Source organism: Lissotriton helveticus, chromosome 4_1 (assembly GCF_964261635.1).
Source record: "Lissotriton helveticus chromosome 4_1, aLisHel1.1, whole genome shotgun sequence".
NCBI classification, from domain to species: domain Eukaryota; kingdom Metazoa; phylum Chordata; class Amphibia; order Caudata; family Salamandridae; genus Lissotriton; species Lissotriton helveticus.
In genome coordinates this window covers 74,951,686-74,977,579 of record NC_136063.1, presented here as the reverse complement: position 1 = coordinate 74,977,579, position 25,894 = coordinate 74,951,686, and the positions used below count along the sequence as shown (strand labels likewise).

Sequence of the window (25,894 nt, the reverse complement as noted above, 5' to 3'; positions counted from 1 at the left end):
TAAGAGATTCCCTGGACATCATGCTCAAATCTTACGGGGTTCTAGATGTTCTGCCACAGTGGACTCATACGTGAACAAAGGGTATTGCAGCGATGGTATGGCCATTTTTTCTTCTTACTTGTGTCATATCTTACTTGTGATATTTCTTTTGTTCTCCAGATTTTGCTTGATGGGCTTCACAAAAATCTGTAAGTATCTATATTAAAAGCTTGGTCGCCGGCTATCAAATCTTTTAGAGAAACTTGGGGCGGTTTTGGGAAGGACAGCCTTTTAGTGATGAGTCTAGTAAGTAGTGTCTCTATCGGATAGCGGCGGGACACTTCAGAGTAGCTGTGCGCTCTATAAATTAAATATAACATAACATAAAATATCTCAAGACTTCTCACAGAACTTCTGTTCCCCTTTGGGACCGTGCCTTGGTTTTAAAGGTTCTTGAAGGGGTTCTGTTTGAACCTATATCTTCAATTGATCTGAAATATTTGAGAATGGATACGTCTTTTTCAGTAATAATCACATCTGCTAGATGATATTGAAAGCTTGGTTCTCTTGTATGTAACCCGCTGTTTCTTAGATTGCTGGAGGGTGGAGCTGTTTTAAGTCCTAACCCGGCCTTTGTTCCTAAACTTCTTTCCAAGTTGCATAAGGAACAAGAGACCTTTTTACTGGCTTTCTTTTTTTCTTCTTGTTTTACAGGATGAAAATAATCTTATATCTGTTGGATATTTAATCAAACAAAGTACTGGAAGGGATATCAAATGTATCCTCGACCTAGTAAGAGGAATCTAAAATGTAGAGAAAGTCTCAACATTTGTTTGTAACTTTTGGAGGTACAAATCAAGGTCACAAAGCATCTAATAAGGTGATCAGTGGATGGATAGTTCTGCAACTGCTCTAGCACAAACCCTTGTTGAAGCTCCTTTTCCGGAAGGGATTCAAGACAGATCTACCAGAGACGTTCCTACTATCTGAGCAGAGGTCCAGGTAGAACCCTTGGTGGAATTATCCCAGCTGCAACTTGGACTTTGTTGGACACTTTTGTTAAAGTTTATTATATTCAGAATATGAGACCTGAACGCCATTCTTTTGGAGAAGGTGTTATTTCTTCAAACATTTAATTTCTTTTCTTTATCACTGTTGGACAGGCCGCATGGTCGGGCTGCCCCCCCTCCCCGCAGTAGGACCTGGACCCTGGCTCTCCCTGCATCCCCAGCCAGAGTCCCTAAACGACCACCCGAAGTACCCTGCAATCCCTCCACTACAAGACACCAGCCCCGGACCCAGCTGGCCCGGGTCACCATCCACACCACGACATCGAACCGGCCGCCATCTTGGGGCCCTGCAGCACGAGGCCGCGTGGCCTCAACTCGACCCTAACCCTGGGCCCGGCCGGCCCCGACATCGGGGCACCAACCTCCCCCCAGGAGGCAGAGTGACCACTTGGCAAATCAATGGGAGAAGGAATCGTCAACGGCTCCCCTCCGCCAGGTGTCGATCACCCCCGGCCGCCCTGGGCGCTGGCTCCACCCCCCTGCTGGGTGTCTGGACTCCCTCATCCCGGACCTCCCGGCCCCCAGGCGCGAGGGTCCGGACATCAAAGGGGACCAGACCTATAACTGGGGCAGTGCCAGACCAGGAAGGCAGTTGTATCCTGGAGTCGAGAGACCCGAGAAGGACTCATCCGTGACTGGCCTGCTGGCGCTGCCGCGGCCCTCTGCCTCGTGAACCCATCTTGGCCTGCTGGCGCTGCCGCGGCCCTCTGCCTCGTGAAACCATCGACTTGGCCTGCTGGCGCTGCCGCGGCCCTCTGCCTCGTGAACCCATCTTGGCCTGCTGGCGCTGCCGCGGCCCTCTACCTCGTGAAACCATCGACTTGGCCTGCTGGCGCTGCCGCGGCCCTCTGCCTTGTGAGACTACCATCTTGGCCTGCTGCCGCTGCCGCGGCCCTCTGCCTCGTGAAACCATCGACTTGGCCTGCTGGCGCTGCCGCGGCCCTCTGCCTTGTGAGACTACCATCTTGGCCTGCTGGCGCTGCCGCGGCCCGATCCACAGACCCTCCAGCTCGAGGATTGTGAGCTCGCCCCTTACCACTACCGGTACCGATCCGGTACCAAGACTGTCCCGCTACCCCCTTTCCCTACAGAGACTAGAAGTGAGAGGACCCCCGGGTCCGAGATATCCTGTATCGCTGATATCCTTGCCTTAAGAACCTTATATAAAGCATTGAACTCGACTTGGTGTGGTGCCTGTTTGTGGGGAGGGAGGTAACTTGTCTGTACGATCACCGGAGACGGTCCCCCTCGGGGATCTCTCCCTCAGTATCCGGCCGACCCTCAGGGTCCCCGTCTAACATTGGTGGCCAGCGACGGGATCCGAACCTACGCATAATCGTACAGAAAGTCACCCGACCCACGACACACGACCACCATGACAACAGAGAGCGGAACAACGGAGAAATTCCAGATGGAAAAATTGGAAGACTACAACCACCGAGAACTGAAGCAATATTGCATGGAACTTGGTCTCCCAACCACGGGTCTGAGTACGAAGGAAGACTTCAAACGAGCCCTAGAAGCCTGGGCGGAAACGGGTACGGCCGTACCCCGAACACAAACGACCGAAACGAGCCCCGCACCAACTAAAGAAAGAGCGGGTCTCTCCCTGGAAGAGATCCGAGAAAGAGAAAAAACCAGACTCCACGAATTAGAACTAGCCCGACTTCGCTTGGATGGAGAACTCAAGCTGGCCGAACAAAAAATAACCCTGGAACACTTACGGCTCAAGGAAGAGCGAGAAGACAAGCAAAGACAGAGAGAGCTAGAGGAAAAGAAACTAGAGTACGAACATGAGCGCGATCTCAAAGCACTGGAGATCCAGAAACAGAATAAAGACCTCGGGCTCCCCGAACGACCGACCCCGTCTGCCTCGACCGAACCCAAGGTTCACATCCCCAAAGATGTCATCCGGGAATACCACAAGAACGATGATATACAGCAGTGGTTTAAAGCCTATGAGGTGGCAATGACCTCCCACCGGATTCCCCGAAGCGATTGGGGAGCCGGATTATGGGGGAGGTTTGTCAACGAAGGGCGGGACGCCCTGCTGCAACTCCCGGACCAGCTGATGACCTCCTACGACCACATGAAGGCCGCCCTCCTCACTCGATACGGGCTCACACCTGAGATGTACCGCCAACGGTTCCGCGACTGCAAACGGATTCCGGGTACAACTTGGGTGGAGTACGTGAACTTTTTTAGCCGAGCCTTCGAGGGGTGGATCAAGGGCAACAAAGTAACCACCTACGAACAACTCTTTGACCTTATCGTATGGGAACACCTGTCGAACAACTGCTTCGTGGAGCTCCGGCAACACCTCCTGGACAGTAAGCTAACCGACCCTCGACAACTCGCCGTCGAAGCCGACCGGTGGGAAAGCACCCGAGTTGGCCGGAACGCACCCAGCGAATTATCCAGACCGTATCGCCCCCGAGGGGGAGGAGGGAGTCAGGGTCGGGGGAGAGACCCCGGCCCCTCGTCACCCCCCAGAAACCCCTCGACCCCGGTTGGCCGAGGAAGCCCTGCCGTCCGGGCCGGTTTCCGGGCCAACATTACGTGCCACAGGTGCCAGCGACCCGGCCACTACGCCAGTGATCCCAACTGCCCAAAGAATCCGAACACTACCCCCCGCCAAGTTGCAGCGGCGGCCCTAGGGGAAGAACTAATCCCGGAAGACCAAGAAGAGTACGAGACCGATCCCTCTGAATGGGCGCCCGCCGCCATGGCACTGGTCTGCTTAGGGGAGAGAGACATGATTCCGCGGGCCCCCCTTCCCGCCAACACCCAGAAGTACGGTCAATGGGTCAACATTAATGGCCGCCGGGCGGAAGCCCTCCGCGACACCGGGGCCAGTGTAACGGCGGTCCGACGCCACCTCGTCACTCCCGACCAAATCTTGCCGAACATTCTTTGCCCTGTCCGATCAGCCGACAACTCCGAAAGCCTATGCCACATGGCCTGCGTCCCCTTCGAGTGGGGAGGAGTAACAGGGATGTTAAAAGTAACTGTCCGCGATGATGCCCCCGTGGACTGCCTCCTAGGAAACGACCTTGAAAGCTCTCCATGGGCAGCTGTCGAACGGAGGGAGCACCTGGGGATGCTTGGCCTCCCCGAATGGGTCTGCGTCACGACCCGGTCCATGACCGCCCGCGCGGTCCCCAGCCCAGAAGAGCCCGAGTGGCCAGAACCTCCTCCCGCGCTCATCCCAGAGGAGGCCGCCCCAGGAGCCAGTCCATTGACCCAAACCGAAGAAGGATCCGACCAGCTTCGGGACGTCCCTGACCTGGCACAATGGCGGCAGGAGGGAGGCCCCACGCAGGAACAATTCCGGGCCGAACAGAAAACCTGTCCCTCTCTCGAAGGACTCCGGCAGCAAAGCCTGGCCCAGAGCACCGGGGATACCTCGGGGGCCCACTGGATCTACTGGGACCAAGACCTGTTCTACAGCGAGCAGAAAGTGGCGGAACTAGGGGCCAGTCGGGTGCTGGTGGTGCCCCTTCGCTTCCGAGACTTCCTCCTGAACTTAGCCCACGATGTCCCCCTTGCCGGACACCTGGGGCAGGATAAAACCTACGACCGCCTGGTGACCCATTTTTTCTGGCCCCACATGCGAAAGGATGTCACCAACCACTGCAAGGCCTGCCCCACCTGCCAGGCCAGCGGAAAAAGTGGCCGAAAAATCAAAGCACCATTGCAACCCTTTCCTGTCGTCACCACCCCGTTTGAACGAGTGGGAATAGACATTGTGGGGCCCCTCGACCCTCGAACAGCCCAAGGACACCGGTTCATCCTGGTCCTCGTAGACCACGCCACTCGCTATCCCGAGGCCATCCCTCTTCGGATGGTGACGGCCCCCGTGGTGGGCCGGGCCCTGATGGGGATCTTCTCCCGGGTGGGGTTCCCCCGGGAGGTCGTCAGTGACAGGGGCACGAACTTTATCTCCAGATATATGAAGTCTCTTTGGCAACAATGCGGGGTCACCTACAAATTCACGACCCCCTATCACCCGCAAGGAAACGGACTGGTCGAGAGGTTCAACCGCACCCTCAAGGGGATGATTATGGGCCTAGAAGAACCCCTTCGACGCCAGTGGGACGTGCTACTTCCCTGCCTCCTGTTTGCCTATCGGGAGGTCCCGCAGAAGTCCCTCGGCTTCAGCCCATTTGAACTCCTGTACGGGCACCCCGTCCGGGGCCCCCTCAGCCTAGTCAAGGAAGGTTGGGAGCAGCCTCCCCAGAAAACTCCCCCGGACATCTACAGGTACCTCCTGGCTCTCCGCAACCAGACCCGGCAGTTCCGAGACACCGCCAAAGCCAATCTCGAGGCCAGTCAGGAGGACATGAAGAGGTGGTACGATCAGCACGCGTCCTCCATTGAGTTCGAACCGGGACAACAGGTCTGGGTGATGTCCCCGGTTGAACCCTGTGCACTCCAAGACCGATGGTCCGGGCCCTTCAAGGTAATCGAACGCAAAGGGCCCGTCACCTATTTAATCGACATGGAGACTGCCCGGAACCCCCTACGGGTCCTCCATGCCAACAGGCTAAAACCCCATTTTGTGCGATCCGAGCTCAGCCTCCTGATGGCTACCGATAATGGGACAGAAGAAGACTCCGAACCCCTTCCGGACTTACTGAGGGCCTTCGAGCAGGATGGCTCAGTGGAAGGGGTCCAGCTCTCCGAGGCCCTGTCCCCGGAGCAACGCCAAGACTGCCAAACGCTCCTGAGGCGGTTCGTCTCCCTGTTCTCCCTCACCCCCGGAGTCACCCCCTGGTGCCTCCACGATGTGGACACCGGGGACAGCCCTCCTATCCGACACCGGGCATACCGCGTACCAGACCGGGTACGAGCCTGCATCCAGACCGAGGTGTCCAAAATGCTGACCCTGGGAGTGATCGAACCCTCAGACAGCCCCTGGGCAAGCCCAGTCGTCCTGGTTCCCAAGGCGGCCGCCCCGGGCGTTGCCCCTGAGCTCCGGTTCTGCGTGGACTATCGGGGGCTGAATGCAGTTACCAGGACCGACGCTCATCCCATCCCCCGGGCCGACGAGCTAATTGACCGGATGGGGGCCGCCCGCTACCTGAGCATCTTCGACCTAACAGCGGGCTACTGGCAGATCGGCCTCACCCCTCGGGCCCAAGAACGATCCGCCTTCTCTACCCCAGACGGGCACTACCACTTTAAAGTCATGCCCTTCGGCATGAAAAACGCCCCGGCCACGTTCCAACGGCTGGTAAACCAGGTACTGGCGGGCCTGGAAGACTTCAGCGCCGCCTACCTGGACGACATTGCTGTGTACAGCCACCAGTGGACCGACCACCTCCGCCACCTGCGGGAGGTTCTACACGCCCTCCAGCAAGCCGGGCTCACCATCAAGGCCAGCAAGTGCCAGGTTGGCCAAGGGTCCGTGACCTACCTGGGACACCAAGTGGGAAGCGGGCTAGTGGCTCCTCTCCAACTCAAGATTGCTGCCATCCAGGCCTGGCAACCCCCTACGACCCAAACGGAGGTCCGGGCCTTCCTGGGGCTCACCGGATACTACCGGCGGTTCGTGAAGGACTATGGCAGCATCATGGGGCCCCTCACAGAGCTCACCTCCAAAAAGGGCCCCAAAACCGTCAACTGGACCCTGGACTGCCAATCGGCCTTCGAGAAACTAAAGACCGCCATGTGCACGGCCCCCGTGCTCCAGGCTCCCGACTACAGCCGGGAGTTCATTGTGCAGACGGACGCCTCCGATCATGGTGTGGGGGCCGTCCTCTCCAAACTCAACGCCGAAGGGGTCGACCATCCGGTGGTCTTCATCAGCAGACGCCTCTTGCCCCGAGAACAGCGCTGGAGCACCATTGAGAGAGAGGCCTTCGCCGTAGTCTGGGCACTCAAGAAGCTCCGGCCATACCTCTTCGGCACCCACTTCCGGGTGCAAACAGACCACCGACCCCTGCAATGGCTGATGCAAATGCGGGGGGAAAACCCGAAGCTGTTGCGCTGGTCCATCTCCCTGCAGGGGATGGACTTCACGGTGGAACATCGTCCAGGCCAGGACCACGCCAACGCCGACGGCCTGTCACGCTTTTTCCGCCTCAGCGAGGAGAGTCCCCAGGAAGATGGCTGACTCTCCCCGCCTTCAGCTGGGGGGGACGCATGTTGGACAGGCCGCATGGTCGGGCTGCCCCCCCTCCCCGCAGTAGGACCTGGACCCTGGCTCTCCCTGCATCCCCAGCCAGAGTCCCTAAACGACCACCCGAAGTACCCTGCAATCCCTCCACTACAAGACACCAGCCCCGGACCCAGCTGGCCCGGGTCACCATCCACACCACGACATCGAACCGGCCGCCATCTTGGGGCCCTGCAGCACGAGGCCGCGTGGCCTCAACTCGACCCTAACCCTGGGCCCGGCCGGCCCCGACATCGGGGCACCAACCTCCCCCCAGGAGGCAGAGTGACCACTTGGCAAATCAATGGGAGAAGGAATCGTCAACGGCTCCCCTCCGCCAGGTGTCGATCACCCCCGGCCGCCCTGGGCGCTGGCTCCACCCCCCTGCTGGGTGTCTGGACTCCCTCATCCCGGACCTCCCGGCCCCCAGGCGCGAGGGTCCGGACATCAAAGGGGACCAGACCTATAACTGGGGCAGTGCCAGACCAGGAAGGCAGTTGTATCCTGGAGTCGAGAGACCCGAGAAGGACTCATCCGTGACTGGCCTGCTGGCGCTGCCGCGGCCCTCTGCCTCGTGAACCCATCTTGGCCTGCTGGCGCTGCCGCGGCCCTCTGCCTCGTGAAACCATCGACTTGGCCTGCTGGCGCTGCCGCGGCCCTCTGCCTCGTGAACCCATCTTGGCCTGCTGGCGCTGCCGCGGCCCTCTACCTCGTGAAACCATCGACTTGGCCTGCTGGTGCTGCCGCGGCCCTCTGCCTTGTGAGACTACCATCTTGGCCTGCTGGCGCTGCCGCGGCCCTCTGCCTCGTGAAACCATCGACTTGGCCTGCTGGCGCAGCCGCGGCCCTCTGCCTTGTGAGACTACCATCTTGGCCTGCTGGCGCTGCCGCGGCCCGATCCACAGACCCTCCAGCTCGAGGATTGTGAGCTCGCCCCTTACCACTACCGGTACCGATCCGGTACCAAGACTGTCCCGCTACCCCCTTTCCCTACAGAGACTAGAAGTGAGAGGACCCCCGGGTCCGAGATATCCTGTATCGCTGATATCCTTGCCTTAAGAACCTTATATAAAGCATTGAACTCGACTTGGTGTGGTGCCTGTTTGTGGGGAGGGAGGTAACTTGTCTGTACGATCACCGGAGACGGTCCCCCTCGGGGATCTCTCCCTCAGTATCCGGCCGACCCTCAGGGTCCCCGTCTAACAATCACTACTTCAGGGGCGTAGTAAAAGTAGTGTGAGTATTAGTTGTTTTAAAGCCAGATGTACGATGGAAAATTGCATGCACAAATGGGTTTGTGCCCCTTTTGCGCACGCAAAAATCCTGTGGACCATGTACTAACACTATTTTGCGAGTCGCAAATAATTTGCGATTTATTTTGCGACTCGCTATTAGGAAGGGGCATTCCCGAGCACTCGCATACGGGATGGGGTCCTCAGGACCTCTTCCCCTTTGGAAATGCATGTGCAAACATTTTTTAGGAGCAGGCAGTGGCTGTCCTTAAAAAATGAAACAAAAATGTTTCATTTTTCTTTTTTTAAATGCAGCCCTTTTTCCTTTAAGGAAAACGGGCTGCATTAAAAAAAACTGCTTTATTTTAAAGCAGTCCCAGACATGGTGGTCTACTGAGGCCAGCAGGCCCCCATCCCTGGGTAGGCCAGCCATTCCCAATGGGGTCACAAATTGTGAGTGCCTCATTATTATTCATGAGGCATGCAATTTGCGACCCCATTGGAAATCGCAAATAGTGTCTCAGACACTGTGATACATTGGAAATTGCGACTCGCAAATTGCGACTCGCAATTTGGCGCGATTTGCGAGTCACAATTTCCAATGGTTGTACATCTGGCCCTTAATGTACATTGAACTAACGAGCATCTGTTTTTCTGCTAATCTTTAAACCAAATAAACAGCGCCACCATGTGGCAACTGACTTAAGTGCAGGTTCCGGAACATAAGTGCCTGTGCCAAGCACCGGGAAAACACCGGCTCAAATTAAGTATTGCTTTTAGAATTGAAGGCCTGTGGCTTTGATATTCTCAAAAGGAATGACAGCTACGAGGACTAAGGGATAATGCCGATTAGCTGTAAGTAACCAGGTGAAGGCTGCCTCCCGCGCAACTTTCCTTCCTTTCCTGGGAAAGGGGACACAACATAGGGATTTATTGGGTAACTAGTTTGGTGGCACCTAAAAACAGTTCTTTGGCTTTCTCTGAGCCAGGGTGTCCCACAAATCCCACAGCAGACGTGACCTGCAATGAAATCAGTTCCAAGGGCACAGCTGCCAAGGTTTCCAGGGGATTGTATGACTACTTAGTTTAGTGACGTTGATTTTCTTAGAATGTTATGACTTGTCTTATATAAAGCAGAATAAAATCAGGACTCAGTACCAGAATTCTAGGAAAAAATAAACTAATTAACTAGTCACGCACACACATGAGAAACTTGGCAGACATGCAGGGGCCCTTAAGTCACGTTCTGCACATAAATCACAATCTCTTCTGGTCTGAAGCCAGCCCTTTAGTTTTCGGCGCTATGGTATCCTGCCGCAATAAAGCGCCTTCTTCCGAAAGCACTATTTTCAAAGCCAGTGTTTCAGATGTACCAGTAAATATCTGCGCTAGAAGACCCTCTCACCCATGGGCCTAGGAAAGTTAAGAGCTCTGCAGAAACATTGCCCTATATGTCCAGACAGTGCCCTCTGACTGAGTAAGCAAGCACGCATTCTAGCGCCTAGAAGCTGTTGCACTGCCCCTGCCCAACTGTCACTCACCCTGCTAAAACTTGTGTAGAGTTCATGAATGGCTGCAGCAGACTGAAGTATTCTTCAATAAATACATGATAAGTATGGTTAGCGCCTGAGTCTGCGTCACAGTGTACACAGAGAAACCACCCCAGGGCATTCCGGGACTTGTGGTCCTGGTTCACAGTTCACTTCCATGGGTTCCAAGACTTCTGAAGAAAGTGACTGGTAAATGAAATCCTAGGCCTGGGGCATTGCGTTTTTAGTGACGTGGGGTCGCCTGCTAAACTTAATCACAAAACACGTGCACAGACTCGAGACGCAGAAAGGTGTGGCATTTTTAGGTCGAGCCTGTAGGCAGCGAGCAAGCGCTGTAGCTATGGCAACGATATGTTGAGTTTGGAATAAAACGTCAGAAGGGGTTCTACACTCATCATTGGTCAAAAGCATAATCACTCTCCTTTGATGCCTTCTAATTTGGCAAAAATCGCGATACGCCACTTCCTGTGGCTTGTGTGGCGTACTGCTCAACTACAGATTAATTAAACTTAATTAGTGTACCTCTCCTGCAAGCGCTGTGTTTGAGGTACTATTTCTACTTTGTTTGTGTTCAGCAGCCCGTCTTTCATTGTGTCAGGAACGCACTTTTAATACATTTAATGGTCGTTTCTTGGGCCACACACATCATGTAAGATGTAAAATATATCAGCACTAATCATAATGTCATGAGTGTACATTTTTTAATGTCACACTGTTTACAAGGCAGTTACTGGTGACTAAAAGAATCGTTTAAAGTTGTTACAATACTGCACTAAGCACCTCGAAGCTACCGGAAGTTAACAAAACTCTGCAAATGTGCCACATAGAATTGCAATTTAGAGTGAAAAGAGTACTCAAACGCATGTTTACGTGAGATAGGAGAAATTACGAACATCGGGGCATATTAGCAAGCGGCAGCGATAATTATCGCTGACCGCTGCTAGCGTGAGGAAATCTATCGCCCGCTATCGCTGGCAATAATCACCCTGTTTGCGTTGTATTAACAACGCTTAAAGCCATGGAGATAAAAATCCCAGCAATAGTGGGGATTATCGCCGTTTTCAATGGAATATCACTGGTTCCATTGAAAGGGCGATAACCTTGCTGGTAGGGCAGGGCAAATTTAGCCATGTAATCCACCTCCTATTGGATTACACCACAGTTAACGCTACTTTTCCTAACGCTCTGCTTGTGAGCGAGCAGCTTGATAATAGGAGAAATGTCGCTCATTAGAGATGCAAAGCTGGGCGTTGTTGACAAGGGCGCAAAATCAGCAAAACACGCGATAGCGTGTCTTTGCTGATAAGGCGATGAAATTATCGCCGCTTTTCGGCCGAAAACGGCCGCAAAAGCGGCGAAAATTTCATATCGCCCGCCTTGCTAATATGCCCCCCTTGTTTTGCCAGTTTCTCGCATCAGGAGAAATAAAACGCTAAAACTAAAATTGTGTTACACAATTCCAATGATACTTTTAACACTATGAGGATATTTTAGAAAGGATTTTCAATGCAAATCGTTTTTAAAAATCTGGCAAAGGTTTGTAGTCGGCACAGCCCAGACGCTCCCACGGCCCCCTCCCCGAGGCATATTCCTGCAGACAAGGGTTAAAACAGCTCAGCAAGTGAAATGGAAAGGGCCCGAAAGATGTCAGTCCCCCCAACTCCGATCTCACCTATGGCCATCTTCTAAAATTCAGCATGGTATTTTGTGTGTTGGAGGACAGAAGCATTTTTCTTGTTTGCATTAGGGTCCATGGTAATTTTTATGTGCCTATGGATGGTTTTGTTTTCTGGAGCTATAATATTGACCCCGAGTAGTTCAGGTGTATGTGACATTAACCCCCGTGTTGCTCTGTTTTTTTGTTCTTTGCAACTTGAGTTACCATATGAGTCCATGTCATGAGAACCATATCTTCCAGTCCTGGACTTTCCTTTTGCATACCATTTTTCTCACGTGTGGCCTGTCAATGTGTTCATTTGAACAACTAAACCACAACTACAAGGCCCAGAATGCACTTGTGCGGTAAAGGAAAACCGAACATTGGAAACAAATTGTTCTTGTGGCATGTACAGCAGCCCTATTTCCGACCTAGAACCGCCTTTTACAGGTTTGGTTTTGTCCCGTTAAGGTTTGAGCGTCAAGATCATCTACTTTACTACAAGAAGCGAAGACACTGCAAGTCTAAACACATTTTACCGGAGCCCCCAAGATTTCTATGTCTGTCCATGAGTAGGTCATTTAGTTTAGGTTTTTGCTTTGCATTCTGGAACTTGCAGTTATGATTCTATAACGGGCTAAACTGGACCACAGACCGCAGAAAGCAATGCTAAAACGTGCACTATTCCTGGACTGTCTTAAGAAACTTGAGTGCTCTGTTTGACACATAGGTTTTCAACATTCTCTGATCTGCCCTGCATTTTTTCCTGTTGACTCTACAATCTGTGAGTATGCTGGAGGCAGGCCCGGACTGGCCATAGCGGGCACCGGGCAATCCCCCGGTGCGCCGCACGGGTGGGGGCCGGTTTTTGGCCTCTGGGGGCCGTTTTGTTACAGGGCCGTTTTTGCAGCATAGCTGCAAAATTGTCCCTGTACCAAAATCGGCCGAAAACCGGCCCCGGCAAAGAGCTTGGCAGCACCTCCAACACCCCCCTCCCCCCGAGTTTGGAGGGGGGGCCAGCCGAGCACTTTGCCAGGGCCGGTTGTGGTTCCCAGTCGGCCCTGGCTGGAGGTATACTGTATTCGAGTATGGACTTAAAGCTCCACCCACTTTCCAACATATTTTTTATTGGCTTGTGTCTTTGTCTTTCGTAAATGCTGGCTTCTGATGCACCAAAAGGATTGTTAGTCCCTCCTTGGTACCACCATGTCGACCTGGAAAACACCAGAGTGTCACATTTTGAGAGCCGGGAACATCTGTGTAATTTAGTTTCTTTCTTTAAAATATATTCATCATTTTCATTTCCAGACCTCTCCCTTTGCTCACCCCTATACCACCAGACCTCCCCACGTGTCACATGGGTGCCCCCTCTAGCAGGCTTTTCTCAGACTCCTCCACTAAGCAAGCCATGACTTGTACTGTGACTTCTCACACCCTAGATATGGGCCTACAAGACACAGCATGCTCAGTGGTAGTGGTTAAAGGAACAGGACAGGGCATGCTGGGACTTGTAGTGTGACTTCTCGTACCCTAGATATGGGCCTACGAGTTCCAGCATGCTTAGTGCCAGTGGCAGAAGAATCTGAACTGGGTACACGCTGCTGCTTTTGCCCGAAGCCAGTTCTCTTCAAGAGCTCGCAAGTTTCATAGATCCAAATGTGAGTAGCTCACCCAATCCACGTGCCTACATTGCATTCTGTGGTTTGTAGTCCTGTTTTTCATATTATGAAGTGAGTAGTACGAGTCCCAGAATGTGAAACAAAACAATGGACTGGCTGTGCTGCTCAGACGTGGACCGGGGATGCTTGAGAGTTCTACTCATGTATGACAGAGCGTGATGGTGCTCTAAAATTGTAGGAGTGCATCATATTCATGGATAGTCCGCACCGGCATATATTCTTGTGTTGTATTAACGTGTGATTATTAGAACGTGGTGTAATAATGATGTGATGTTAACAATAGAAATGTATTTGTGCCATGCGATGAGAAATTAATTGATATTCATGTTTGAAAGTGTAGTCTTTAGTATGCCGCAATTGCTTAAATAAAAGTTTCTGTGTAATGAAATGCATTTTAGTTTAAAGGTGCACCAAGATGAAGATTGCACGAAGAAATAATGTGAGGTGTTAACTTGTATTAATTGTAGATGCTGTAGTGCAAAGCATTATTAACTCGATTGTATAATTTGATGTGTAAAGGCTAAATGAAATGTTAAAAAATGAGAGGCCTTTTTGTTTCTTCTTACGTTGGCCATAGGCCTGAAAATGTATTTTCCCCGGTGTGCTCTCGCATTTAGAAGTAGTCAGCAAATTTCATGTGTATGCAATGATGTTATGTTCTCACGTTTCAGTTGCAGGTGGAAGAAACTGCCTTTGTTAATTAGAACTAACGACTTTTGTTTAATGAGTTAGGCATGGAGGAGATGTGCAACTTTGTATAAGGAATGTAGATAGTTGAGAACCAGTGTTCTTTCTCGCTGAGGAGTCCTGGGAATCAAGGTCAGAGGATTCCAGAAGGAGAAGACGGTGGAAAACTACTTAAGAGCGGTGTCCGTTAGTAAGGTGATCTGTGAGCATGTTCTACATTTTCACATTTTGTATTAGGGAAAGTGCCCCAAGGGAGGAGAGGCAGAAGGGGACAGGCTGAGTTAGGAGAAGGGCTTTGGAGATTAATCTGGAAAGGAGCATCTTAGAACGAGCTCTGTAGCTTTGGCTACCTGAGGTACTCTGTGAATGTGCTTCTTAGGAAGTCTTCACAAGCTGACACCTTTTACTGACCTTGCCTGGGAAATGTTAAGTAGGGATGTCACCCTAGAGATAGTGAACAGATAGTCTAATGTTTTCTTTTTCTTTTTAGGGACTTATGAAGTCTGACTTAAATGTTGGAGCAGTCCTTGTTTGTGTCCTATTTTTGGAATTGTTTATTCTCTTCATGAACCACTGGAGACGATTAATCCATAGGTTTGTTTTTGTTTTAGTTCCTATGTATTTCTAAAACCTCGTCTTGAGGTGCTTGTATATTCAGTTGTTTTTGGCGTTGTAATAAACCCCCTAAAATTGAAGTTGTAGTCTGTGGTCCTTGAGTCCTGATTGGTGTGGGAAGTTAAATTGTGATGAGTTGTTTCTCCCCTTTATACTTCTCAGCAGGTAAAAAGAGACATCGATCTGAGGTTCCTTGTTAAATTTCTGAAGTGGAACCCGGCCTTATCATATATATAAAAAAGCACCAGAACCCTTGGCCAAAATGTTCCATGGTTGAAGAAAACCTCTTTACAGTTTAATACATTGCAGTAGTTCCTAACATTATTATCATTGGGTAACAGCAGTGCTTTAAATGAGTGGGTACTGCCAAGTCCATAGTGCCTGCACTTATTTACTATGAAACGGAGGGTACCTGCACTTCACAGCTCTGCAGCAATATATTATTGGGCGAACACAGGCACTTCTCAAGAGGAAATAGGCACTGTGAATAGGGAGTACCAGCACTTCTGTATTTCCATTGAAAGCACTGTTGTTAAGTGTGGAGAGCTGGTAAGTATCAGAGTAAACAAATGATCCTCTGTAATTTCCTGACCAGAGCGCTCAAGGTTCCCAGGGCCATGTGAGTATCTCTGGCAGTCCAGGCTATTATCTTTGCATTCTGGGTCTTTTTTATGTATGTTTTTATTGAATTTTCAAGCACCATGTAGGCCATGTCTGGTGGGTTAGTGGACCAATGCACCCAGTGTAGGGGCACGTGTTCAACCTCAAGATCACAGGTTCAAAGCCCAGTGGGTACGCTCAGCCTTTCACCCTTCTGAGGTCGATAAAAGAAGTACCATTGAGTTTGGCAACAATAAACATCTGTTATTCAGTACCAAGATGCCGTTCTGGGTGAACGTGCACTTTACAAATACAAGTTATGTCTTTCAGTTGTTTTTTCTCTGGCATTAGCTCCCAGTTTTTCACTAGGCATTGCTGGCAGAAGAGTGCCTCTGCCAGCCAATCTTTACGTTTCGGGCAGGCATGGTGTCCCTGGTGCATGGCTACTCTCCCCTTAACCGTTAATCGGCGTGTACAATCTTCAGTAGCAACTTCTACCGGACTGGGGTGGTGGGGCAGGGGGAGTTTCAAGAAAAAAAAAAACATATTTACCTTCGAACGGCCAACCAGCCGCCGCCTCCCCTGCGTCCTCTTCCTTTCTGCAGTCCAGTAGGCAGCAGGAAGCACCCGGCACACAGGCTCTCCTGAGCCAATCACAACGTTGCAATGCAATGCACTCCTCCCCTGTTCTGGCCAGCCCCACCCAACATAGGCCACTGACTGCATGCAATCTGAAAATTTTTTTTTCTTTTTTGCGCAGTGAAGCAACGCTCCTCCGCCTTAGCGGAGAAGCAGTCACTGGGCACCCAGGCTGCATGCAATAGGAAAAATAAATTGACAATAACCATACGTTATTGTCATTCTATTTTTCCTTTTTGTGCAGTGGGGCAAAGCTCTTGCGCCTTAGCGGAGGAGCCGCCACTGGTTGAGGCATAGGCTTTTTTGCAGCAAAACTTCATAGCGAGCTTGCGATCCTTAAAATAATGAGTTTTGCTATTGAAGAAGATGCAAATGGTGGCGTGGTACATGAGAGCAAAGGTGAGATGAATCTTTGTTAGCAGCCGTTTGGCAGGTGGGAAGTCTCTGCAAGCTTTTTGGAATGTCTTGGTGAAATCCGGGTAGAATGAGAGTCTGTTCCCTTGATGGTGCACCTCTCCTAGCTCGAGAGCTAGTCGGAGGATCGTGTCGCGAACTCTGTAGTGTAGGCAAGAAGAAATAATGGGTCAGGTGGACACCCCAGGTGTATGTTGAGGTCCCAGGGCCCGGTGGGCGTGCTCCACTGAAAGCAGGAGTGTGTGTGTGTGTGGGGGGGGGGGGGTAGACGGTCCCTAAAAGGGCACGCAGTAAGGTTTCAACATAGTCATCGACGGTGGCCATTCTGAGTCTTATATTCATCTTCATCCACTTATAAGACGGGGATGACAAGTCCCAGAATGCAAAGTAAAAACCTAGACTGGCATGACTACACAGACAGCGACCTGGGAGACTTGAGAGCTCTGAGAACCAAAAGCAGTCCTGCCAAAAATGGTCAAAACAGCCCACTCCCTTCAGCCACTCGTGCTAACGTTCACCTTCCATCCATTCTCTGTCTTTCCTTCTCTCCCCTCTGTCTTCTTCCTCTCTGACCACTTTCTTTCTAGCTTATTTTTCCCACCCTCGCCTTCTTTCGCTCTTGAAGCCTACTGTGTTTACTCCAATTAACAGCTGACGAAAGTCACAAGGCACCAGGACCAGTCCTAGCCTTTCAAAATCGCCCTCCAAGAACCCCAGCCCACTGTGGAAATGCCCGGTGGAATACAAGGCCAGTCCGGCCCTCGAGCTCTGCTTCACCATTGTACACAAGAAAGCAGGCACGAAAGATTAAAATCAGAAATGCAAGATACTTGATCCACTAGGCGCGTTGCAGCTCTGCAAAAGGCCAAGCTGTATTTTAGACACACTTGTAAAAGTACTTACAAAGTGTGCAGGGGTTGCGGGCGTGCGCATGGATCACATGCAAGAGCAAAGCTCTCAAGTTCGCCCGGTGGATTTGCATGTACCAGTTTAGGTTTTTTTTTCCTTAGCATTCTGGGACTTGTATTCCTAGTTAGGTGGAGCCTACCAGGTGTCTGGCTGCATAAAACATATTGTGGGCTTACCAAGAACATAGAGAGGGTTCCAGTCTGCCCACTGCTTACCATTGGTTGGCTTTACTGTCACTCTCAGTTGCCTGTTTCTTACTCAATGGCATGCCATGACCATTTTCTGCCGGTCCTTCTCCTCGAAAATTTCCACTACTTATGTCCTTTTTAAGTTTCACCTACACAGCGCTTACGCTGGTCTTGAGAATTCTCTTGTAAACAAAATGAAATCTTAAAATGGGCCTACATGGAGAAAATGGCCTCCCCATAGGTGCCTGGCTGGTCGGCGTCCCGACCAATCAAAATGCTGACATTGCAATGTTGTGATTGGCTTAGGGGAGGGAGGCTGCCTGCTTCCTGTTCCTGCTGGAGGCTGGAGAGCAGGAGAGCAGGAAAACACGGGACCCGGCCAGTGGACAGGTACATTTTTTGAATGTATTAAACCCCCCGTCCCGCACGACCCCCCACCACCCGCGATTAATGCCGGCCGCGACTGGGACTAAGCACAGCTTCATCCCTGTGGCCATTGTTCTTTCATTGGCTGCAGGAACTCTTTTTTTATTAACTTCTGTACATCCACTCTTAGAGAGTGAATGTGATTTGGTCCCTGTCTGTTGCCACCTCCGCTCTCCTACCGTTGGCCATTATTATTCTCCACTCCCACCCTCCTCCCGCTGTCCATTCAGTTTGGTCATCTCCCACTGTCTGTTGTGTTTCCCCACTGGCCTGACCTCTTCTCGCTGTCTGTTCTGTTTCGCCACCGCCCCCCTCCTCCCTCTGCCCCTTCTGTTTAGTACCCCGTGCCCTCCTTCCACTGTGCTTTCTTTGTTCCCCGCCCTCCTCCCCCATGTTGCTTGCCCTCCTTGCTCTCTCCCAAGACCCCTTGCTGTTCCAAGAAATACTGCACAGCAGCGCGGATCACTGTGCAAAATGGCTTAAAGGTAAAAAAAGTTATATGATGTAGTCAGCACTGGCCACATCATAACTCTTTGTAGGTATAAGTCATGTTGCACAGCAGCTCGTGCAGTTGTGCAACATGTACAAAAACATTGCAAAAGCAGTACAAAAGGGGGTGGTGATGGATGGAGCATCTGAATCACTCAAACACTCACACCCAGTCAAAAGATCTGGGTTTAATCCATCACCGTTCTTTAGCCCACTCTGCCACAAGCTTCCGAGGACCGGTTTCTGGCATTCCAGCCGTCTTCAGCCCGGCTTGCTTGAATCCAGAGGCAAAGTGAGCAAGGGACTCACGTCTGAGCATACCCTGCCACACTTATGGCGGCCAAAAGCAAGCCGGGCTGAAGACGGATGGAATGCCAGAAACCGGTCCTCGGAAGCTTGTGGCAGAGTGGGCTAAAGAACGGTGATGGATTAAACCCAGATCAGTTGACTGGGGGTGAGTGCTTGTATTGTCAACGCTCCGTCCATCATTTCCTTTGGTTTTTCTCTGTTCGCCATAAGTGTGGCAGGGTATGCTCAGACATGAGTCCCTTGCTCACTTTGCCACTGGATTCAATCAAGCCGGGCTGAAGACGGCTGGAATGCCAGAAACCGGTCCCCGGAAGCTTGTTTCCGGTCCAGGGAAGACATGGCTTGGAAGTTCGGGCTGGACTGTTCCCATGAGGCACAGGGTCAGACTGATTTGCATATAGCCATGTCTGAACTGGGGTGGCAGAGTGGGCTAAAGAACAGTGATGGATTAAACCCAGATCCTTTGACTGGGTGTGAGTGTTTGATTGATTCAGATGCTCTGTCCATCACCACCCCCTTTTGTACCAAAAACATTGCAAAGCCAATGCTTGTTTAGTTTCAACCACGCTGCGCAACAGCATGGCTAAGATGCTCAATGACAAATCCAACAGCTCTATCGTGGGTGAGACCTATTGACTTTGCCAATGCTTGTTTCTTATTGTTCCAGCACTCCAGTGGAGTGCATGTGTTTTCTTGCTCTCGCCAGTGTGTTTTTTCCCTCACTCGCATCCCCCAGTCTCCACACAAGCTTGTTTACAGTGACGAAGCACATCAGTAAATAAGTCTCCAGACACCCACTTCTGCTACCACATCTGCACTGACCTGGGAGTGCGTTCGAGCTGATGTGTCAGCTGCTTCTCCTTCCTACCAGAGACAGCCAGTCCAACACCGTGTGCACTGTATTCGCGGGACGTGATAACATCAGCTCAGCTGAGATCACGCTGCAGCAGTGGCACATCACAGCATCATATGAAAGGCGAGGGATGAAACCACTCAGGCTTGATTATTCTGGGAGAAAAGCTGGCTGTGGGCCCAATTCACAAACGTAAACTGAGACTTAAGTGTAAGCTCACTGCTTTTTGGTATTCACAAAGGTAAGTTACTGCAACTAGCAGTAAACCTTACTAGTAGTAACTTTACTACTAGGTTTATTAGTAGTAAAGTTACTAGCAGTTACTTACCTTTGTGAATACCCCAAAGTAGTAAACTTAGACTTAAGTGTAAGTTCACTGCTTTTTGGTATTCACAAAGGTAAGTTACTGCTGGTAACTTCACTACTAGTAACCTTACTAGCAGTAAATCTTACTAGTAGTAACTTTACTACTAGGTTTATTAGTAGTAAAGTTACTAGCAGTTACTTACCTTTGTGAATACCCAAAAGTAGTAAACTTAGACTTAAGTCATAGTTGTTTATTCAATCAATTTATGACCATTCACATCGAAAGCAAAGCAGCTCAGTTATACCATAAAAAAATTAAAAATGAACATTAAATATTAGTAAAATACATAATAAAAACAGCAGAATTATAAGCTTGGTTATGAAGATGAAACAGGGAATATTTAAGATATTAAAATGCAATAAATTCCAAAATATGAAAGGATTCATATGGATATCATCATGGGGAGTCACCAGTTGTGTGGGGGCTAACACAACCTTTTTTTACAAATGTGGATAGAGGGCCACTCCTCACAGCAGTCATTGTTCATGCTGATTCCTTGCTGATAGGTAACAGCATAATCCTAATACGCCAAGCATAAAGCAGATATCTCGTCATTGTGAACACGAGCCATTTAGTTTTGTCAGATATAAACACTCGTAAGGCATGCATAGTGGGGACAAATATACATAAAATGTTCAATTGATTCTGAGCTTAAGCTACACACAGGACACAGTGGAGATACAGTTGTATTCTTCCATTTACTTTTGGTAGCATTAAGTGGCAAAACCTCAACCCTGATTTTTAAAAAATGCACAAATGCATGAGAAGGTTCAGTATCATCCATCAAAATAAAAACAATTTTACAAATCCAGAAATCTATCAGTTAAAGTGCCTGGTGCCGCCTTGCTCACACACGCCAGCTCAGTATAGCCCCAAAATCTGTTTTTTGAAAAGGGGGAGCACTTTATTAGTCATGTATTTTGGGTCCCCCCACAGGACCCCCAGACCTACTTTATACAACCACTGCTGAACCTCCTTAAACCGACCCAGTTGCCCAACTTGTTTTTCAAAAGTAAATAGTTCATCTACAGCCTCTTCGACCGTGATTTGGGTATTACCAGTCCACAGTCAAACCCAGAACCCTAGGACCTTCAAAACGGCAATGAGTGAGATGGACTTTAGTCTAAGGTCTAGGCGTTCCGGGAGAAGTGGCGTGTTTATTGGTAGATTTAGAATTGAGCTTATGAATTTGTTTTCTGTAACCTCCAGTTGTTTCAGATGGTCCGTGTCCCACGGTTCGACCCCATAGGGTGCAGCTCCCAGCCCTTTCGATCAATGGATTTCAATTTCAGGAGAAATTGGGTGGAACACAGATCGGTTAAGGGTTTTGACAATTGCATTATCTACATGCTGAAGTGTATAGGTGCTCTTTTGTATCTGGGAAGACCACGTCAAATTACTTGTGAGTCTATCTCCCAGATAGTCGAAAACCTTAACCTGTTCTAAAATGTTTAATCCCAGCCTCAGTTTCTCTTTAAAAGATTTGTGTACGTTAAAAACAATAAACTTACTCTTAAAACAGTTAAATTCAAGACCCTGGTCATTACAAGCTGTTATATACATTCTGAATACCCATTGGGGTTTTGAAGATGAGCAGCGTGTCGTCTGCGAAAAGTAGGGAGGGGATTGCTCTACCAGCAAGTTTCGGAGATCACCCCTGCAATCATATAGGGCATTGATAAGCTCATTCACAAATAAGGTACACAGGGTTGGGGCCAGGACACAACCTCTTCGTACCCCTTTTAATACACTAACACTCTTGGATAAGTATCCCGCAGAGCTCCATCTTTTAATTATCTTGATGCAGACACACAATTAGTGGCAGTAGGCCACTGGGAAGCCCAAGATCCCTAAGTGCAGTCCATAGTTTAGCACGATTGATGGAGTCAAATGCCGATTTGAGATCCACAAACATGACATACAGGTATCCCTTATTAATCGTAACTCCCTTCTATATAAGCAGGAGGAAGCGAAACGCCGGATCCAAGGGGCTTGTGGATGCCCTAAAACCAGCTTGCAAGTGGGACAGAATATTATTTTCCTCTATCAAGGATTGCAGATGAGTCAAAATTATTTTGCAGAAAACTTTCTGTGCTGTATCTACAAGGCTAATATGCCTATAGCTAGAGGGGTCCCGTGTATCCCTTTTTAAAAAATGGGGATTATTTCGGCGCCCTTCCAGGTCCCAGGGATATCCCTCCACACCGCCTTGTGCAATAACATTAAAAACTGAGTTCAATAAAGTGCCCAAATATTTGGCTCAGAGGGGTAGAGATCACCGGGTATTCCATCTAGCCATAGTGCTTTCCCTGGTTGCAGTGTACTGATAGCCGTCACAATCTCCTCCAGGGTGAAGCTAACTAGGGGGCCGATTCACAGAACTAATTTACAGCAAAATCCTAAACTTACTACTTTTGGCATTCACAGAAGGCATTTAGTAGTCTTAAGTTAGGATTGTATCTTAAATTAGGATTTTGTCTTAAATTAGGATTTTGTCTTAAGGTAGGATTTTGTCTTAAGGTAGGATTTTGTCCTAAATTATGATTTTGTCTTAAATTCGGATTTTGTCTTAAATTATGATTTTTTTCTTTAAATTAGGATTTTGTCCTAAATTAGGATTTTGTCTTAAATTAGGATTTTGTCATAAATTAGGATTTTGTCATAAATTAGGATTTTGTCTTAAATTAGGATTTTGTCTTAAATTAGGATTTTGTTTTAAGGTAGGATTATGTCTTAAATTAGGATTTTTTTCTTTAAACTAGGATTTTGCCTTAAATTAGGATTTTGTTCTAAATTAGGATTTTGTCTTAAATTAGGATTTTCTCTTAAATTAAATTTAAGACAAACTTAAGCTTTTAGCTCAGATGCTCCTCCACCCTCTGTTTTACCTCCTCACCTGTTTGGTAGGAACATGGCCACGAAGCAGGCCAGAGGATTTGCAACGGCAGCTAGGGTGGCAGAGAGGTGGTAGGCGGAGTTCCCGTAGGGCAGGCAGGAGTAGGACTGCACTGAGGGTAGGACAGCGTTGGTGAGGGCGTTTGCCCATGCCAGCAGGATGAAGATGTAGATGACCTGCGGCCACGAGTAGGTCCCAGCCCCGAAGGAGCTCTTGCCCTTCCTTTCGAACCCTTCCACAGGGCTGATCATTGGTCGATCCTCCACGTTTTTCAATCCTGATGAATCTTCCCTGCCGTTGACCTGCACGGATTTACCCTGAAGTCTCACTTTGGCGCGCTCCCGCCGTGCCACTGGCAGATGGTTGAGCAGGAAGAAGGCCACGACGCATGTGGCCATCATACAGCTGAGGAACAGGAAAAAGATCTGGACTGAGAACCTGGCAGGCTGGTACATGGCCTGGAGTTTGTGTCCATCACTTTCATTGTATGTGGTGTTGCTTGATATGTGAGTCGCATTGATGCACTGGACAACGCCAACCCCCTGCCCTAAGGCCACCAGCCCTGGAATGAGGCCGCTCAGCCCCTCGCCAATGAAATACGTGGTCAGGTAGTGGGATTTCAGCCGCATCATGAAAGGCAGGAATGTCACCGAGGAGGTGCAGTCCACCACGGACAGAAAGAACATGAGCACCAGCAGGGCGGTACTGCGGAGGGCTCCCGCCACCAGCGTGGTCTCCCTCCAGAAGAAGGCCAGCAGCAGGCAAGCCAAGGCACCAACGCAGAGGATGGCGTAGATCACCGCAACCTCATTGAGGCGGCCTGGCCAGAAACGGTGCGCCAGTGTCACAAAGAGAGGCCCAACATTGGCGAACTGGATGAGGACGGTGAGGTACGAGGGGAGGTACCAACCTTCTGGGATCTGAGGCACAATTAAGGGCAGCTCGACCCACATGCCATTGATGGCCACCCACGACCCCGTCCCAAGGAGGCAAGCCAGCACGTGGACCGCCAGCGCCATGGTTCGACTCCCTCACTGGGGCTGCCACAAGTCACTTCCTGGTAGAAGGCGCCTGAAGTCCTGTCAACAGCAGCTGCACCTGGAATGAAGCGAGAAACAGGACTTTAACAAGAGCACATCAGGGGAACAAGTTCAGCTCCACAGCCCACCCACAAAGGATCGATGACGCCACACCAAAACAAAGTGAAAATGAGTGTACGAGTAAGAGGTGTTGGCCACAAAAAGTCAGCTTGTAAACACTAATAGCAGCAGGACCTGGCACTGGCGTCATTGCTACTGTGTTTGTGTAGGGATTTCCCTTCTGGGCCCAATTTGGTTCTCCCTTAGTATCGCTACATGTTTTAGGCTGCCTCATCTCGCTCTGCATAGCCACATATAACACAATTGTTTTTGCTACATTATTTTGAGAATACATTGTGCGTTTCATTTGTTATTCAGGGACTCTTTTGGAATTTCGGCTACACATTTTGTAAAAGGTTGCTGGGAATACATAACAACATAGTGTACTGTTGTCTTTGGTCGTTCAGCGACAGTTCCTAACATTTAACATAACACGGTCACACAGCTGCATCTCCAGCACAATAGTTTTAACATTTATACCGTGTTCTGTAACCTTGGGGACAGAGAGGAGAATTTCCGCAGAGAGGACTGTTCTGGAGCAAACGCAGTGCCTGACATGCAGCCAAGTATAAACTAAGTTTGCACTCATAATGCAGGCCACCTACACACATACACCAGGTATGGGGTCCTAGGCCAATCCCAAAGATCGCAAATATATCCCTGTGCACATATAGTAAGAGTAGACCTAGAAAGATATATAATTTGCCATGGCTGGGATGGTTGTCCTATACAGTCTGTTAGCAATGTGTTTAATTGCACCTGCCCAATGATCTCAGCACATTTGCTTCATAACAGGCTATGATAGTTTAAATAAATATATTGTAAACTTTCTTTGTGTCTTTCCTCTATTTACTACGGACATGCATGAGTAAGTGAGTCGGGAGTGAGTGAGATGGGGTGGGTCTGTTTCCACGGTTCCCTTGGGAACTAGAGGGTCATGTTTGAGGTTGCTGAAATCACTTATTACTCTGGGAAGGTTAGGAGTTCAGGTAAAGCACTGTGAGCTAGCCAGGATTAGGCTGACAGGCACTGATGCCCTAGAGAGACTCACTCCCCACAGTCTGTTTGAGTATGTCAACGTTTCGACCCTGTTCGGGGAATGTAATTAGAAAACATCTCAACGTGTCTTCTTCAGGACTGGGGATATAGTACAAGGCAGCCTTGTAGTCCACCCATTGATTCCAACAGATATCAGTCTGTCACTACTGCCTCCAATCAATGATGTGGGACCACTTCATTGATTAGAAGCAGCGGTGACAGACAAATGCCATTTCACCGTCTGTAGAAGTAGTTTGTTTTAGGGAAGGAGCCCTGGCACAGGGGGACTGGTTGGCAGGGACATTGTGCACTACATTTGAAACCACATCAAAACCAGGCAAAATGTGGGGGGCTAACTAGGCAAAAGAGGCGCTTTCTCACACTGGGTATCCGCTCTGAGATGCGGCAGTGAGGGCTGTTACTTGTATTCAGGCCCTGGGTATCCGCTCTGCGTGGTGGGTGGGAGGTTAGATACTCTGATTCATATTTATTCTGTTTACAGCTCCCAAAGGACTCTCTGACCAACCTGTCCACTGGTCACCTGGAAGAGGATGAGAGGGAAGGGGGCCAGGCTTGTCACAAGGTTTCCAGCTTGAAAGAAAGGTCTGCAGCTTTCAGAGCACAGAGTATGTTCCCTTTTCGTTGTAGTCAATATCAGACTGGCCAAACCTTGTTCTTACAATACTTTTTCCAAATTTAACAGGAGAGCGTCTGCTAAGTGGGGTTCAGGGCTCCCTATCAATAAGGGGTACTATAGTGCCAAAGTGCTTTAGTGTTTTCCAGTCCAGGGAAGACCTGGCCTTGCAGTTTGGGCTGGACTGTTCCCATTGGGTGCAGGGTCAAGACTGATTTGCATATGGCTGAGTTCAAACTGGAATGGCATGGTGAGCAAAAAAACTATGGATTTAGGCCCATATCTCTTTACTGGGGTGAATGTATAACATTGTTCTGCATTCTGTCCATTAATTGTTGTTTTTGCATTAGTGTAAGACAGGCAC

The 25,894-nt window shown here is 49.7% G+C and overlaps 1 protein-coding gene across 1 annotated transcript in view; it reads right to left on the bottom strand.

Annotated features, from left to right (window-relative positions):
• The window catches only part of LOC144828340 (riboflavin transporter 2-like), a 150,934-nt gene that overhangs the window by 76,527 nt on the left and 48,513 nt on the right, over window positions 1-25,894 (bottom strand). Inside the window, exon 2 of the mRNA XM_078686462.1 lies at window positions 22,720-23,817. Coding sequence (XP_078542588.1) covers window positions 22,720-23,738 — 1,019 coding nt within the window. The 5' untranslated portion in view covers window positions 23,739-23,817. The remainder of the gene's footprint in view (window positions 1-22,719; window positions 23,818-25,894) is intronic.